The sequence below is a fragment of the Hyaena hyaena genome, unplaced genomic scaffold (genome assembly GCF_003009895.1).
Source record: "Hyaena hyaena isolate Hyena2069 unplaced genomic scaffold, ASM300989v1 scaffold_397, whole genome shotgun sequence".
NCBI classification, from domain to species: domain Eukaryota; kingdom Metazoa; phylum Chordata; class Mammalia; order Carnivora; family Hyaenidae; genus Hyaena; species Hyaena hyaena.
In genome coordinates this window covers 291,310-306,459 of record NW_024081028.1, presented here as the reverse complement: position 1 = coordinate 306,459, position 15,150 = coordinate 291,310, and the positions used below count along the sequence as shown (strand labels likewise).

At 53.1% G+C, this 15,150-nt stretch overlaps 2 protein-coding genes across 5 annotated transcripts in view; both read left to right on the top strand.

Moving 5' to 3' along the window:
- The window catches only part of DLGAP3 (DLG associated protein 3), a 61,410-nt gene extending 55,483 nt beyond the window's left edge, over nucleotides 1-5,927 (top strand). The window contains exons 9-12 of the mRNA XM_039251758.1: nucleotides 2,446-2,930; nucleotides 3,860-3,951; nucleotides 4,198-4,341; nucleotides 5,058-5,927. Coding sequence (XP_039107689.1) covers nucleotides 2,446-2,930; nucleotides 3,860-3,951; nucleotides 4,198-4,341; nucleotides 5,058-5,276 — 940 coding nt within the window. The 3' untranslated portion in view covers nucleotides 5,277-5,927. The remainder of the gene's footprint in view (nucleotides 1-2,445; nucleotides 2,931-3,859; nucleotides 3,952-4,197; nucleotides 4,342-5,057) is intronic.
- Nucleotides 5,928-10,774: 4,847 nt separating this feature from the next.
- Nucleotides 10,775-14,892, top strand: SMIM12 (small integral membrane protein 12). Of its 4 annotated transcripts, none has more exons than XM_039251681.1 (2): nucleotides 10,775-10,888; nucleotides 14,005-14,892. In XM_039251681.1, exon 2 carries the CDS (start codon nucleotides 14,010-14,012, stop codon nucleotides 14,286-14,288), a length of 279 nt encoding a protein of 92 aa, XP_039107612.1. In that variant the 5' UTR covers nucleotides 10,775-10,888; nucleotides 14,005-14,009; the 3' UTR covers nucleotides 14,289-14,892. The 4 variants fall into 4 exon arrangements, with proteins under 4 accessions (XP_039107612.1, XP_039107615.1, XP_039107613.1 ...); XM_039251684.1 differs by lacking the exon at nucleotides 10,775-10,888 and adding an exon at nucleotides 10,923-11,111; XM_039251682.1 differs by lacking the exon at nucleotides 10,775-10,888 and adding an exon at nucleotides 10,923-11,115.
- The last annotated feature ends 258 nt before the right edge of the window (nucleotides 14,893-15,150 follow it).

The window sequence follows — 15,150 nt, the reverse complement described above, 5'->3', positions numbered from 1 at the left end:
TGCTAGTGGTAATCCTATAAGCTTTTTAACTTTTTTGGTCTTCCTTGAGGTAGACATGGTGAAGAGGCCTCACTGAGGTAGCCTGGGGCACTTATGTTCCAGACCTTGTGGCCTGTTTCCATTAAGTCAGAATGTGATCTTCTCAGGATCCCCTCAGAGGTGAAAGGCAGCACACCAGTGGTTTCATGAGGGTACCAAGGAGGCAAACAGGGAAAGCCCCACCTTTACCTTTGTGGTTTCCTGAAGGAGCCAAAGGCCAACGGGAGCTTGGAGGCACAGAAATATTCAAGATGGAGCCAAAGTGCTTCCCAACAGTTCAATTAGACACACAAGACTCTTGCCTGAAACAGAGAACAATTTTAACTGAACCAGGGGTGGGGGTTGGGGGCTGTCTTCAAATGCAGGAAGGCTGCTGAGGGAGATACAGTGCTGAGGATGGTCTTGGGGGCAATCGGGAGGCTCACAGAGGAAGAGATGACTTGAGTAGGGAGTGGACAGGGCGGGATGGAGGAGGAGGGGTAGGGAGACCATTTCAGAAAGGCTTAGAGTTAGGGCCAGCATAACCTACTTGGGGAACAAGGAGAATGCAGGGGGCGGTGAGGTTGGAGATGAGGACTGCTTCCAGACTGGATGCTAGCACTGGGGAAATGCCAGCAGAGGGAACTTGAACTTTATGTTGTTGGCAATGGGGAGCTATGGAAGAGTTTTGGGCATGGGAATGAGCTGGGCAGAGGTCAGCTTTAGGAAGACTGATCCAGTCCTGAGTGGTTTGGTGAGGGAATGTTGGGCCTCTGATCTGAATATATACTCAAGGTATAATTTTTGAGAGAGCAAGTACCTTGGTGATTATTGGTCCATTCCTATCATTTTATATAGGATGTATGTGTGCATGTATGCTTATGTATAATCATATATATTGTATGATATGTTTTACCCACACACTAGATGGAGGGTGAGTAACTTTCCAAAGGCACACAGCAACATAGCCAGCATTAGAACTCAGATCTGATTCCTCATCTAGTGCTTTCCTTTGGTGCTGTGCTGAGTGGAGATGGAAGTGTCTTAAAAAGAGGCTGGTCCAGTATCAAGGCAGAGAGTAACAGGAACCTTGACCGGGGCAGGACAGGGTAGATGCCAGGGTGAAGACCATGTGGGAGGCAGTACGGATACGTTCTTGCTTTCTCTGTCTCTCTGGGTGGGGGTTGGGACATAGGGCTTGTTGGAGACTGCACATGAGTGCATCTCTCTTTCCTGGGTCCTGCAGCATCCTTCTGGGCCTGGTTTCTATGGCAACAGGCTCCCAGCAGGCAGCCTGCCAGCTGGAGGGAAGCAGGCAGGCAAGGCAGGCAGGGAGAGGAGGCCTGGGCAGCAAGAGGAAGGCTGAAGTTGTGGGGGTTGGAGGAGACTCCTGGGAAGCTTGGGGGGTCTCTAGACCTGGCCCCCAAGTCCCTCCTTCTTCAGACCACAATGGGGTGGAGGTAGCTTAGGTCACATAGATTTTTCTTTTTTGGTCTTGAAATTTCCAGACGTCAAACTTCTGTTCACCTCTCCCTACCACCCCCACATCTCCTGACACCCACTTCTGCAAGCATTGTCTGACCCCAGCTCCATACACTTCAGAGGCCGCTGACTTCTTCATAGGAACGAACTCTGAACTGAGGGGGGTGAAACAGAACAAGGCCAACTGACTTTCTGTTCTGCAGAGGATTTGCATATTAACTCAAAGACAAGAAATTTCCAGGCCCTATGTCATTCCTGCCAACAACTTAATTCAACTCCACTGGCACTGGCTGGCTGCGTCTGGCCAGGCTCTGGGCTGAGCCGTGGGGCTCCCTAGAGAAGTCCTTTCAGCTGCAGGCTCCCCCCACCGTCCGGCCACACCAAGGCAGTGCCTCCTGATGTTCTAGCAGCTGGTGTGCTGGGAAGTGCTTGGGCTGTGGAGCCAGCAGCTCTGGGTCAGAATCCTGGCTCAGCTGCTTTGTAGCTGGGTGACCAATGACCTCTCTGGGCCTTAGTGTACTCGTTTCTGAAGGACTGAAGACAAACCCGTGTAGTTGGTATCAACTAGCAAAGGCATACTGTTTGTCAAAATGCTGAAATACTTCTGTGTTTATGGGTAAAGAGCTGCCCCCCAGGCCCCTCTCGCCCCACAGTGCAACTTCTGCAAGGCCATGTTCTCAGCCCTTTGGGTGTGTCCATCCTGATCGCATCTTTTCTGCCCAGTGAGTACAGATTGTTAAATATTCTGAATACCACCCCTGTCCAGGGCAGTGCAACAGGAATTCTGTACCACCTGCAAGGACTGACATAGTTCAAGGTCGTGGATTAGCACCCATCACATTGTAGGTTTCTTTTCTTGCTTCCTTTTCCTTTGGGCCTGGGGTGGGGGTGAGGATGGCGATGCGACTGGGCAGGGGCAGGGATGACAGCCACGTCTCTCACCAGGCGGGCAAGGTTCAAGCGCTCCAACAGTGTGACGGCGGGTGTGCAGGCAGACCTGGAGCTGGAGGGCCTGGCCGGCCTGGCCACAGTGGCCACAGAAGACAAGGCCCTGCAGTTCGGACGCTCCTTCCAGAGGCACGCTTCTGAGCCCCAGCCCGGGCCCCGGGCCCCCACCTACTCAGTCTTCCGCACAGTCCACACGCAGGGCCAGTGGGCCTACCGCGAGGGCTACCCACTGCCGTATGAGCCGCCGGCCACCGATGGGTCGCCAGGCCCTGCCCCTGCCCCCACCCCCGGCCCCGGGTCCAGCCGTCGTGACTCCTGGATGGAGCGCGGCTCACGTAGCCTCCCCGACTCAGGCCGCACGTCCCCCTGCCCGCGGGACGGTGAGTGGTTCATCAAGATGCTGAGGGCGGAGGTGGAGAAGCTGGAGCACTGGTGCCAGCAGATGGAGCGCGAGGCGGAGGACTATGAGCTGCCGGAGGAGAGTGAGTGGGGTCCCTGCGCGTGCAAAGGGATCATGGCTGGGGGTGGGCAGAGAGCAGTGGAACGGGAGCCCTCTGGTTGGGCTTGAGTGTGCCACAGCGAGGACCTGGACCTCCGTAGGTCTCCCCGAGGTAGCATGGCCTGCTGGGAAGGAAGTGGGGAGCAGCTTCAGAGGCCGAGGTCGAGGTCAGACAGGGAAAGTGACAAGGTGAAAGGGCTGGGCCTCTTAGGAGATGGCTGCCAGTCCAAGTCACCCAGTACATGGGGATCAAGGGGGCGCTGTTCCCATCAGGGCTGATGTGGGAGTCCACATCTGATCCAGGGAGTGGGACCATACTTGGAGGCAGAGGGCAAGGCAGTGCATAATGTTAGATCACTGTCTGAGGCCTAGGTGAAGGAGACACAGCCCTGGACTGAGGGAGGCCATGGCCTTTCCCTGCAAATCCATCTGAGGGGAGACACAGTCATACGTCAGAATGTATGGGATAGTGACTAAGAAGACAAGAGTCATGCACAGGAAATTTTCCATAATTCTTAATGAGCCAAGGAGTCCTATACTGATGAGGGACAAGATTCTCCTAGTGGCTAGTCATTGAGCCAGTGCTTGGGAAAGCCTGAAGGGCCAGGTTGGTGTTGGTTTCCATCCGTTCCATGATAAGGGAGGATATGGGAGGGAAGAGAGACACAGGAAGATAGGTGCTTAAGAAATGGAGGTTGTATGAGGGAAGAAACACTGGTGTCTGAGAACACAGGTGTCCTGGTGAAGTGGGGTAGGAGCCGCTTGTTAGGAACTAGAGGATAGGATGGGGAGGGGACTGGGGGAGACAGAGAGTTCCAGATAAGGGAAGGTTGAGTCATTCAGGGCAGACATCTTGGAGGCTGGGAAAGGAGAGACATCCGGCCCTTCCCTGAATCTCCTTCTGCTCTCCAGTCCTGGAGAAGATCCGCAGTGCCGTGGGCAGTACACAACTTCTCCTGTCCCAGAAAGTTCAGCAGTTCTTCCGGCTGTGTCAGCAAAGCATGGTGAGTGCCCATGGGCTGGAGCCCGCCAGGTGTGCGTAGGCCTGGAGGTGAGACCAGGTGTTTGTGCCCAACAGGGAGAGAGGCCTGGGCTCTTTCTTGTCTCCCTGTCTCTCCCGCCCCTCCCCCCCCCAACACTCTCCCAGGTTGAGCTTCCTGACAGTGAGGGTGGATGGGGCTTTCTCTGGTCCTGCCTGGGGCGCAGCTCTTCCTGACAGGCTGCCTCTCCTCTGTGCCTCTCCACTGCAGGACCCCACTGCGTTCCCCGTGCCCACCTTCCAGGACCTGGCGGGTTTTTGGGACCTCCTGCAGCTCTCTATCGAGGATGTGACCCTCAAGTTCCTGGAGCTACAGCAACTTAAGGCCAACAGCTGGAAACTCCTGGAGCCTAAGGTAGGGGGAGAGTCTCTCCAAGCCAAAAGGACAGACTCTGGAAAACACCCTTCCCCAGAGAGACCTGTTGTGGGGAGAGGCGGGTGAGCAGAGGACATTCATGGGGAGCAAAGGCAGTCCTGGACAGGTGATGGGGACCATTTTCTTTCAATATGACCCCACTCTTGGTCACTGCCATCTGCGTGGCCCTGTGCTCATCACTGCCTGAGCTGCCAGAGCCCGGAGGTGGCTGCAGCCGCCTCCGACCAGCTGTGGTTTGAAGGAGCAGAACTAGAGCTTCCAGAATAGCAGAATTCCAGACTGCTCGTAGCTTGGACCTAGGCACAGAGAGGACCTTGGCGGCCGTCAGCCCTCACCTCACTAGACGTTATCTGTGCTGAGGCCCAGACACCTAGTAGCGAACCCCCATTTCCCTGCACGACTCAGGGCAGCTGCATTCCTCCCGACTGGGGGGATTTCGCCCACTTCCCACCGTCCTGGGAGGAGCGAGCATTCTGAGGCGAGTAGTCGCCAACGGCGACACCAGGGGACGCCTGGATGGCTTTTGACCTTGCCGCAAGCATCCTGGGGCTTCCGGGCCGGCGTCGGGGGCGGCTTCGCGCGGTTCAACCGCTGGGGGGCTGCGCGCGGTGTCAGTCCCCGGGCGGCAGGGGACGTGAGCTGGGGATCGGGGGACCCCGGCCTCCAGACTGAGCCGCCGCCCCTTCTCCCGGCAGGAGGAGAAGAAGGTCCCTCCGCCGATACCAAAGAAGCCCTCGCGGGGCCGGGGCGTGCCGGTGAAGGAGCGCTCCCTGGACTCGGTGGACCGGCAGCGGCAGGAAGCGCGCAAGCGGCTCCTGGCGGCCAAGCGCGCCGCCTCCTTCCGCCACAGCTCGGCCACCGAGAGCGCCGACAGCATCGAGATCTACATCCCTGAGGCCCAGACCAGGCTGTGACCGGCCCGGCCCGCCCAGCCCGGGCCCGGCCCGCGGTTTTCTACCCGTACTGTACACCCAGCGTCGAGGTCACTGTGAACGCGGGCCGCCCCGTGCGCCCGCCCCGCCGGCACCGCACGCCCCGGCCCCTCCTGCCCGTCACACTCTCGTGGGTTTTTTACCTTCCTGACCCCACGCGAAGGCGCCCGGGCTGGGCTGGGGGCCGTGCCTCTCCGCCCTGCGCCCCCACCTGGACCCCTCTTCCTCCTGGTCCGACGCTTCGTCCCCACCTCCTCCCTACGGGCACCATCTCTGCCATTACTTCCCCCCACGGGCCAGGCCGGGCCGGGTCCCCCATCTGGGCTCTGCGTCCCCCCTCTCTCCCCCCACCCCGCGGGGCTGGGCTTCGTGGGGATCAAGCTTCGTGGCTTTTTATGAAGAATCCCGAACCCCACCTAGGAGCCTGCCCCACCCTCCCAGGGGCTCCCCCCTCAGCCCTCAGCCCACCGGGCCCAGGGACCACAGTGGCTGGACCAACCCAGGACCAGGGCGCCTGGGCCTCTCCCCTTTCCCAGCTGCTGGGGAGGGGAGACGGGGCTTCCCCTCACCACACCTGTGGCTGTTCCCACATCCCCTTGAGTATCCCAGGAAAAATAAAACGGCAGAACTGCACTCGAGCCGGCTGCTCTCTCCAGAAGGAGCCACCTCTGCCCCACGCATGGGAGCCGGGGGTGGTCGGGAGGGAGGTGGAGGGAGGGGAGGCCGGGAGCCGCTCTTTTGATCTAGGGAGAGCCCGGTAGCCTGAGCCGACTGGGGCAGAGGGGATTCAGCCCCCTGGTGGCGCCGAAGGATCTGAGCCCTGCTGGAGGGGCCCGGACGGTGAAGAGGGGAGGGTTTCCTCCTCACTCCTAGGTCAGTCCGTTTCTCTGCCTCCCAGTGCTCCCAGGGTTCACTCCACCAACAGGGCAGCCCAGAGCCCAACGCCTGGCTCACCTGTGGGCCTGGGCTCAACCAACAGGGTGTGCTGTTATTCTTAGACATGGACAGTTACTGGTTTCCCTTCCCCTAAGGGTCCAGTGTTCCCTCTGCTCCACTCACTACTGATTGGCAGCAGAAACACTTCAATTTAGTGTCGTCACATTTTTCTGATGCCTCCTCTGGGTGGGCACTTTGGTGGGGGGCAGAGGGAGACAACAGAACTTTCCTAGGAAGCTAAGTAGCAACCCGGACCTGGCAGTGATGGCTAATGTTTATGGGGTGTTTGCTCTGGGTCAGGCAGGGGGAGAGCGCTTTACATGAATGGAGCTCATCCTTACGACAAGTCAGAGAGCTGAAGCTCCAAAGAAGTTCAGTGACCTGTCCAAAGTTACAGGCAGGGCTCAGAGTGGTGGACCCAGGTCTGACTAATGCCAAGCCATGAGCTTTTAGCTCTATAGCTTTCCCAGCCCAGAAAGGGTTTGATGGCAGCCCCCACTCTGTCTGGCAATCCCTTCTGGTCCTTGGGGTTGATGTATCACCCTGAGGCAGGAAGAAGAGCCATTCAAGTCTCTGACTGCCTTTCTGGGCCACATTGGACTAGCCAGTTCTCATGCATTTATTTAGCAGGTATTTATCAAGAACCACTGCTGGCACTGGCCAGCACCTGGGACATAGCCCTGAACAAGTGTAGTTGCTACTGTTAGGGCACTAATGGTCTTTGGGGAAAAACAGACAAGTAAACAAGCAGTTACAGAATAAGGGTGAGTGCTGGAAAGAGCCACTGGAGCAGGGCCAGGGCTGGGAAGAATGTTCCAAGATTGGACAACAGCTGTGCAAAGGCCAGGAAGAGAAAAAGCATTGGGAGTGCAGAGACTTGACTGCTGGACTCTTGGGTTAACTTGAGGAGGGTGGGCCTCGGTCCTGAGAGCCGCGGGAGCCACACAAGGATTTTGAACAGGAGAGTGGCCTGAGCAGCTATTTTCCAGGCTGGTGTGGGAGACCCCCCTGAAAAGCATGAGGTCATACACACATACACCTAGATGAGGCCACTCACTGGAAGGTGGAGAGGAGCCCCATGTGATCCAAATTCCCCAAAGTGAGTCAGCTTGGAGCTGATCCCAAACAGATTCCTGGGCCCTGTCCAAGACTGTGAATAGACTCTCTGCCCCCAAATGAGTCTTTAACAAGTGTGCCAGGTGATTCTGATGGGCAGCCAGGTTTGAGAACATTTAGGTTGGATGACTGTCCAAAAGTTTCAACTAGAAATGCCCATTTGTCTATTTCCCCTGGACTTGCCAAGCGAGCCTTTGGCTGGGTCACTTTACTTCTCTGAGATTGAGTTTTCTCATCTCTAAAATTGGGTTTGAACTAGATGATATTCGGAGCAATCCTATGAAGCGGATATTGTTACCATCATTTACAGCTGAGAAAGCCGAGGCTTTCAGAATTTAAACAACTTCCCCAAATCGCAAAGCTGAGAAGTGGCTTCGTCTGAGTTTTACCTTCTGTACTACACAGCTCTTTATGGGTCTATGTCTTTTCCCAGAAACTGGGCCAGGTTTCCCAGGACCATGAGGTATATGGTATATGGCATAGAGGAGCAGGACAGCCCTGAACAAATGTAGTGGGCATCTTGCTACAGACAGGACGTCTACAACCCCCCCCCCCCCCCCCCCGTGGGGCTGATATGGCAGGGAGTTCCTGGATGCTGAGCCCTGGGGAGTTGTGCTGGGCTCCATGACCAACTGAAGGATCAGATCCAGTCCCTTTGCTTAAATTGCTCCCAGTTTGGCCATAGCCAGGCGTATAAACAGATAGGTGTGTACAAAGGGAGACCTTTCCCAGAGGGGCTGAGGAGGCCAGAGGAGAGAGCTTCTAGCAGCCAGTTGATTCTAGGAAAGCTTGCTGCAATAGGGACCTTTTGAACTGCGTCTTGCAGGATGAGTGAGAATTTTGCAGCAGAGGAAGAGAGGGAGGAACATTCATTTCAGGCAAAGGGACCAGCTTGGGCAAACGAATGGTAGGGTATGTGTGGGTGGGATCATGGGAAGAGCAGAAACTGGTGGCAGGTGAAAGGCTCAGATAGGGGTGTGGAGGAGATGTGGCCAGAAGGGACCTTTGGGAAGAGAGAGGTTTAGCTGGAGCTTTCAAGGTTTTATTTAAGGTTTTGAAAGACCCTTTGGCGAAGCATGGAAATGGACTGGGGGGAACAACAGAAAGCGGGAAGACCATTGAGGGAGTTGCTAAGGTGGTCCAGGTAAAAGACAATGAAGAACTTCAGAGACATTCAAAAGGCATAAGCTGGGTTTGGGGAATAATGCAAAGAGGAAGAGATTTTGAAGGTGTCAGTTAGGTTTTTGGCTTAGTGAATAAGTAAAGCATTAGGTGGACACAGGATATTACAGAAGGAGGAATCAATTTGGGCAATACTTAACATACCAGTGACCATTTACAGAGCACTCAGGAGGTGCCGAGCACTGTGCCGAGCATTTTGTACACATCAGGTGATATAATACTCAGAACCACCCTACGAGATGGGAACTTATTGCCTTTGTTTAAACAAAGAATGTAAACAGCTTTTCTGAGATTAGCAGGCACCAGGGCCAAAATTTGAACCCTCATTTGAGTCCAAAGTCTGTGCTCTAGAGCGCCACTCCGTTCTGCTTAACGGAACTACTAGCCATCACTTAAGACTCATCTCAAGGGTAGGTTCCTCTGGTGAGCATTCCCTGATTCTTCCTGGGCTCCTCCTCTGGGCTACTCGTGCATGCTTCTGTTGTAATTCCCTTGACAGTTTGTAGACCCCTCTGCTTTCTGGGCAGGGCAATCTGTCAGAGAGCTCTGGGGGGCGGGGGTGGTCCCAGTCACTTTGGCATCCCCGTTGCCTAGAATATGTTGATTGGCCGACCGATTGCTAATTATTCTGGGCCATTCTGTTCCCTTCTCCTTTGTACACATTCATTTGGGGAACGAGTTCTGCTAATAATGATTTCTTACATATTTACATATTCTTTATACTCTTCCTTTCTATCTTCACTGCCAGAGCTTAGCACTGACTTTTTTTTTTTAAGCTTATTTATTTATTTTGACAGAGAGGATGGAAGAGGCAGAGAGAGAGAGGGAGAGGGAGAATCCCAAGCAAGCTCTGGGCTGTCAGCGCAGAGCCTGACATGGGGCCCCATCTCATGAGCCATGAGATTATGACCTGAGCTGAAATCAAGAGTCGGATGCTCTACTGACTGAACCACTCAGGTGCCCCAGCACTGACCTCTTTGAGATCGTGGAGGAAGGACATCTAATGTAATGATCTAAGCAGTCTAGGAGGCTTCCTATATAGAGGTGTCCCTGAAGCTGGAAAAATGAGCTAGAGCTACTTTGGTAAAGAAAGGTGGGAGGGGCACTCCAGGTAGATGAAAAAACATAATAAAAGAAGGCACAGAAGTGAGAAACTGTTTGGTCTGCATGAGAGAATATGAGTTTAGCCTGTGTCCTAAAGATAAATATGCTTGGCTGAGACTCATGGAACAGAGGCGAGAGGGAAGGGCGAGTGGGGGGATTATGGAACTTGAGCTTTGGTGTTTTTCTCTACATAGTTGACCCATGAACAATGAGGGCTTTAGGGGTACCCATCTCCTGAGCAGTCGAAAATCCATGTGTAACTTTTGATTCGCCCAAAACTATACTACTAATAGCCTACTGTTGACCAGAAGCTTTACCGATAACATAAACAGTTGATTAACACATATCTTGTATATTATATATATTATGTACTGTCTTCCAATAATAAAATAAGCTGGAGAAAAATGTTATTAAGAAAACCATAAGGAAGAAAAAAATGCATTTATGGTACTGTATTGTATTTATTGCAAAATATCCGTGTATAAGTGGACCCACACAGTTTCAAACACCTGTGGTTCAAAGGTCAACTGTACATGATAAAATAGATATCTGTAGAGGGCATAGTGGATACAGGGGGAGTGAATATTTGTATCTGAGGGGTCAGGTAAGACTTAGGTTTTACTACATTTCAATTTTTTTGTATACTAACTATAGTACCATTTATTTCCCTGTTGCTCTGTGCCTGTCACAGCACTTTACATGCATTATCTCATCAAACCCTCACAACTTTCTGTGAAATAGGTGTTATTACCTTTATGCATAAGATGCAAAGGAGACTCAGGCCGATTAATAATGTTCCCAAGGTCACATGGCTAGAAAGCTAGCCCAGATCTGATGAGTTCTTAGAGTTCCAGACTATATTCTGATAGGAAGATCTTGAATTCAAGGAATATGTTATTTTTGTGTGTCCAGATCTAGGTCTTAGAAGACGCCTAATAAAAATCAGTTGAATAAAGAATGGATGACCTTCCACTTTCTCCCCGCGAAAAGCACGTGCTAACGTCACTGGGAAGCCTCCAGGCCACGAGGGGGCGCAGTACCCATCTCTGTGCCGCGGGGCCTGCTGAGGACGCCTAGCTTCCTCCAGTCCTTTGGCTGGAGCTCAGCCAATCGCCGCGCTCCGAGAGAGCAGGCGCCGGGGGGCGGGACCCCGGGGCGAGGGCCCGCGGGCCCCTGGGACTGGCGGCGTCGTTGCTCCAGACTCGTGAGCCGGCGGAGGGCGGGAGCCGGACGGTGCAGTGCGAGCTGTGGCTCAGGTGAGCACGCGGTCCCGGAGGGAGGTTCCCTCCCCTAAAGCCGCCGCCGGGACAGCCCGTTGCCGGGGGGACGGCTTCAAGCAGTGACCTCCGAGTCAGGGAAGGGTGATCGCGAGTGTCCGCTCCCGCCCCCGCCTGACAGCTCCTCTCTTCCCAGGGCTCGGAAGCTGAGTCTGGGCTCCCAGCGGACCCTCTGCGGCCAGGGCTTCTCGGCCTCCGGCATGTGGGTGAGAACGGACGCCGACGAGGCCACGAGCGTGGTGGGATAACGGGCAGGGCCGGGAGCCCAGAGGAGGCAGAAGGGCAAATCCTTGGACGCCGACCCCTGTTGCGCTCCCATCCCCGGGCTGGTCTCAGTGACGGTTAGGGTCAGTCCATCCACCTTGTCAGGTCTCGTCTACCCTTGCTAACAGCTCTCAAATCTCGGAACTGCGGCTTCGGGTCTCATTGGGCCTCCGGGGCGCCGGCATAAGGACAGGCTTCCCTGGAACCCACTTGACCTTTACCGGACACTCAGGCTCCCTCTGTGCCGGGCCGGAAACAATATATTCCAGGATTTGCTGCTTTCATTTTGATATCCCGGGGATGACTTGTTGGAGAGTATTTAGCTTCTTGCAATCGGCAAAGTAGCCTGCTGTATTCCTGCCGCCTTTTTAGGGCGAGGGGGTGAGTGACTGCTGTTTTTTTACACTGGTGCGTTGTCTGAGCTGTCATTCATTCACGCAACAAACTGTTTGGGGGCACTTTATACCAGGCAGAGGGGGACGGGTGGGAGAGGATAGGACTCAGTGGGGGCCGCACAGACATGGTCCTTGCCCTCTTGCAGCTTAAGTGTTTTGAGAAATGTAGAGAGATGGGGATAGGACGCCAGCACAAGTCTGCCACAGAGAAAGTGGTTCTAAATGTTGACTAAATGAATGAGTTGACTAATTGGGGAATAATTAGAATGCGGGAGGGACAACAGAGAGAGACCTTTACTGCATGTGGGAAATGATGTGAACTGTGGACTCCTGCTTGGTATTTTTGCTGACAAATGGGGGATCCGAATGGAGAATTGCTGTTTAGGGTAAGTGTTTACTTATAGAGAATTTGCATAAAAGGTAGGAAAGAAAACGAAGTAGTAGCTTTGAGGTTCTTCAGGGGTGTTTCTTTCAACAACTTTTAAGTCTTACGATTTCACAAATCTGAGTAATCTTAGAGCTTGCCCAACAGGGAAGCTCTTCCAGATAGTGACATGCCAAGTTGATGGGAAGAAATTGCAGGAAGCTCTCCCCAGTTCTAGGACTTGGACAGAGACGATGTACCTGTCTGCAGTGGGTTCTTACCACTAGAAAGAGCACAAGTGTAGAGGTTTGGAGAGGCCAGGATTCAAAAGCAGTGGCTTTGTCACTTCTAGTGACCCTGGACAAGTTAACATAATGTCCCTGAGCCACTGTGGCCTTAGCCATAAATCTGGGCTAATAATTCCTACCTCATAGAGGGTGTTGTAAAGATCAGGTGATGACTAGTGTGTGACTTGTCCAGCATAGGGCCTGGTGCTAAGACGAAGGACCCAGAGGGGAACCTTAGGGCTGCTGCAGTTTTTTTCCTTGATGATGGTCCATTATGGTCTTGGGTCCACAGAATGCTGGGCTTTCTCCAAAGAGAATTGGAACCAAAGAGAGAGAGAGAGAGAGAGGGAGAATCATTTTATCCTTGGTGAGGTTTCCATTGTACACTTTAGACCAGAGATAGCCAAGTTGGAGAACCAGCTGTAAAGTTGCAAATGGAATAACCTTTTTTAGTTGAGACTTTGGGGCAAGTTAGTTAGTTAACCCTCTGATAATGCCATCTACCTCTTAGAGCGGACATGAGGATTAAAGGGAATACTGTATATAAACTACTTAGCCCAAGGACTGGTGTGTAAATGCTCAATAAGTGGTAGCTATCATCATTGCTATAATAGGAACAGTCTTGGATAATTGTTAATGGTAATAATAATCACACTAAATGGCCATTCGAGTGAACCAATTTGTGTGTTTCTGTATTTTTCGGTGTTGTCTTACTTCCTTTCAGGATGCTCCAGAGCCATTCCACTTTTCATTTCTGCCATGGGCTTGTACAGTGTTTTGTTTTGTTTTGTTTTTTACAGAAAAATCCAAGCCCTCATTTTTCAGTGTTGGTGATATTTTTAGGAGTTTATTATGCAAAATGTATAGGTTTGGTTGAAGAGAATGTGTGTATGTATTTATTTATTTATTTACATACTTATTTACTTATCTATCTGTTTTTGAGAGGGGATGGAGGGGTAGAGAGAGAAAGAAGGAGAGAATCCCAAACAGGATCCACACTCAGCAAGGAGCCTGACGTGGGGCCCCATCTTCATTACAGTGAGATCATGACCTGAGCCAAAATCAAGAGTTGGATGCTTAACAAACTGAGCCTCCCAGGCACCCTGAAGAGAATCTGTTTTGAAAGAGATTTGGCCAGCAATTTTGTAAAGTATAAGTAAGTCTCACTGTTAGAAACATCAAGGTCAGAATAGGAAAAAAAATCATTATCTAAAATCCAGAACGGTTGAGTAACGGATCACGGTTTTGGCTGCTTAAATATGCTCCTTATTATTTTTGTGAGGCAAAGAAACTACTGCTCATTATCTTGGAGCCCGGAGACTCACAGTGGGACTACACATGCTAGGAAATGTATGGCCGGCTGTATTCACAGAGAGACTGCATAGAGCAGAGGAAGGTTCTTTTCCATTCCTGTAATGTCAGCAAACTGTGGAGGCTGGGCCTAGGGTCAGTAACAGACTTGAGTCTTTGGTAGGTAAGCTCAGAGGCTCCCTGTGCGGAACGCTGCCATGCATGGTTGTGTCGTTGTCAAAGAGCATAGTGCGTTAAATAGAGGTTCTTACCATCTTCCCTAACAATCGCGTCTTTCAAAACTGCCTAGATTGTTTCAGGGTCTGAACTGGTGCCTAAAGCAAGGTATCTTCTTGCATTACTCTGCGTGGGATGGATGGCCAGTAAATTGTGCCAGGCTGCCCGGGAAATGAGGGCCCTGGCCCATTGGGTCGTCAGTGTCCAGGGGAGAGGGGTGCCAGCTTCTCCCTAACGAGGCCTTGTGCTCTTCTGTAGATGTCATGTGGCCCGTGCTTTGGACCGTGGTGCGCAACTATGCTCCCTATGTCACATTTCCTGTGGCCTTTGTGGTCGGGGCCGTGGGTTACCACCTGGAATGGTTCATCCGAGGAAAGGACCCCCAGCCCGCGGAGGAGGAGAAGAGCATCTCCGAGCGCCGGGAGGATCGCAAGCTGGATGAGCTGCTAGGCCAGGACCACACCCAGGTGGTGAGCCTTAAGGACAAGCTGGAATTTGCCCCTAAAGCTGTCCTGAACAGAAACCGCCCGGAGAAGAACTGATGGAGGACACAGCCCCATGGGTCTTTCTGCGGGCCATCGCTGGCCCTGCCACTGTGTCTATGCGGCCGGGAACCCACATGTGATTTGTTTTGTTGCTTCTTCTGGCCCCTGCCGCATCACCCAGCCATGCACGTACTCGCTGCTGCTGTGTTGCTAGGCAGACACCGACAGCCCGGGGGCCAGTGAAGAGGAAGGCCCTTGGGGGTTCTGGCCTGAAGGCCGCAGCCACTGTATGGTGCGGTGGGGCTCCTGCGCTCCTGGGCACGCTGCTGGGAGAAGTGAGGGGCTGGGCGTGGGGCTGCCTTAGGAGGGATGCCTGCAGGCTTAGTTCCAGTGTGCGCTGGGAAGGATTCACAGTGCCACCCGGCTCCCTTCACTGTCTGCCCTCTTCCTGTGCTCCTTCTTCCTGAAATCCTGTCCTATCAGCTCAGGAAAGTGACTCCCTGGGGAGGAAAGCCTTTCTCTGTTCTTGGAAGCCCAGACTGTTTGCCGTGGGACAGGTGAATTTGCTTGGAAATAGTCACGATTTTTCACCCGTCCCCGCCCCCCGCCCCCCATCACTGTATGGTACAAAACTTGATTAAAGTGGCGTCTGAGAACCATATTGATGGAATCCTATCTTGCAGGTGGTGTTGGGGTCTCCTTAGGGGTTAGGCAGGTGCAGGCACTTCAGGGACGGCTAACACTGGCCTTTACCTCCGGGGCTCCAGGGCCCAGGCAGTGAGTCCTGGAGCTGCAGGGTCCCAGGAGCCTTTTTACCATGATGGGAAGAGGCTTATAGGACCTTTCAAAGTGCAAATCAGTGTAGACCAGGGAGCTTAAGAATTGCTATCAAATTTCCCAATTATTCACAGAGCTACAT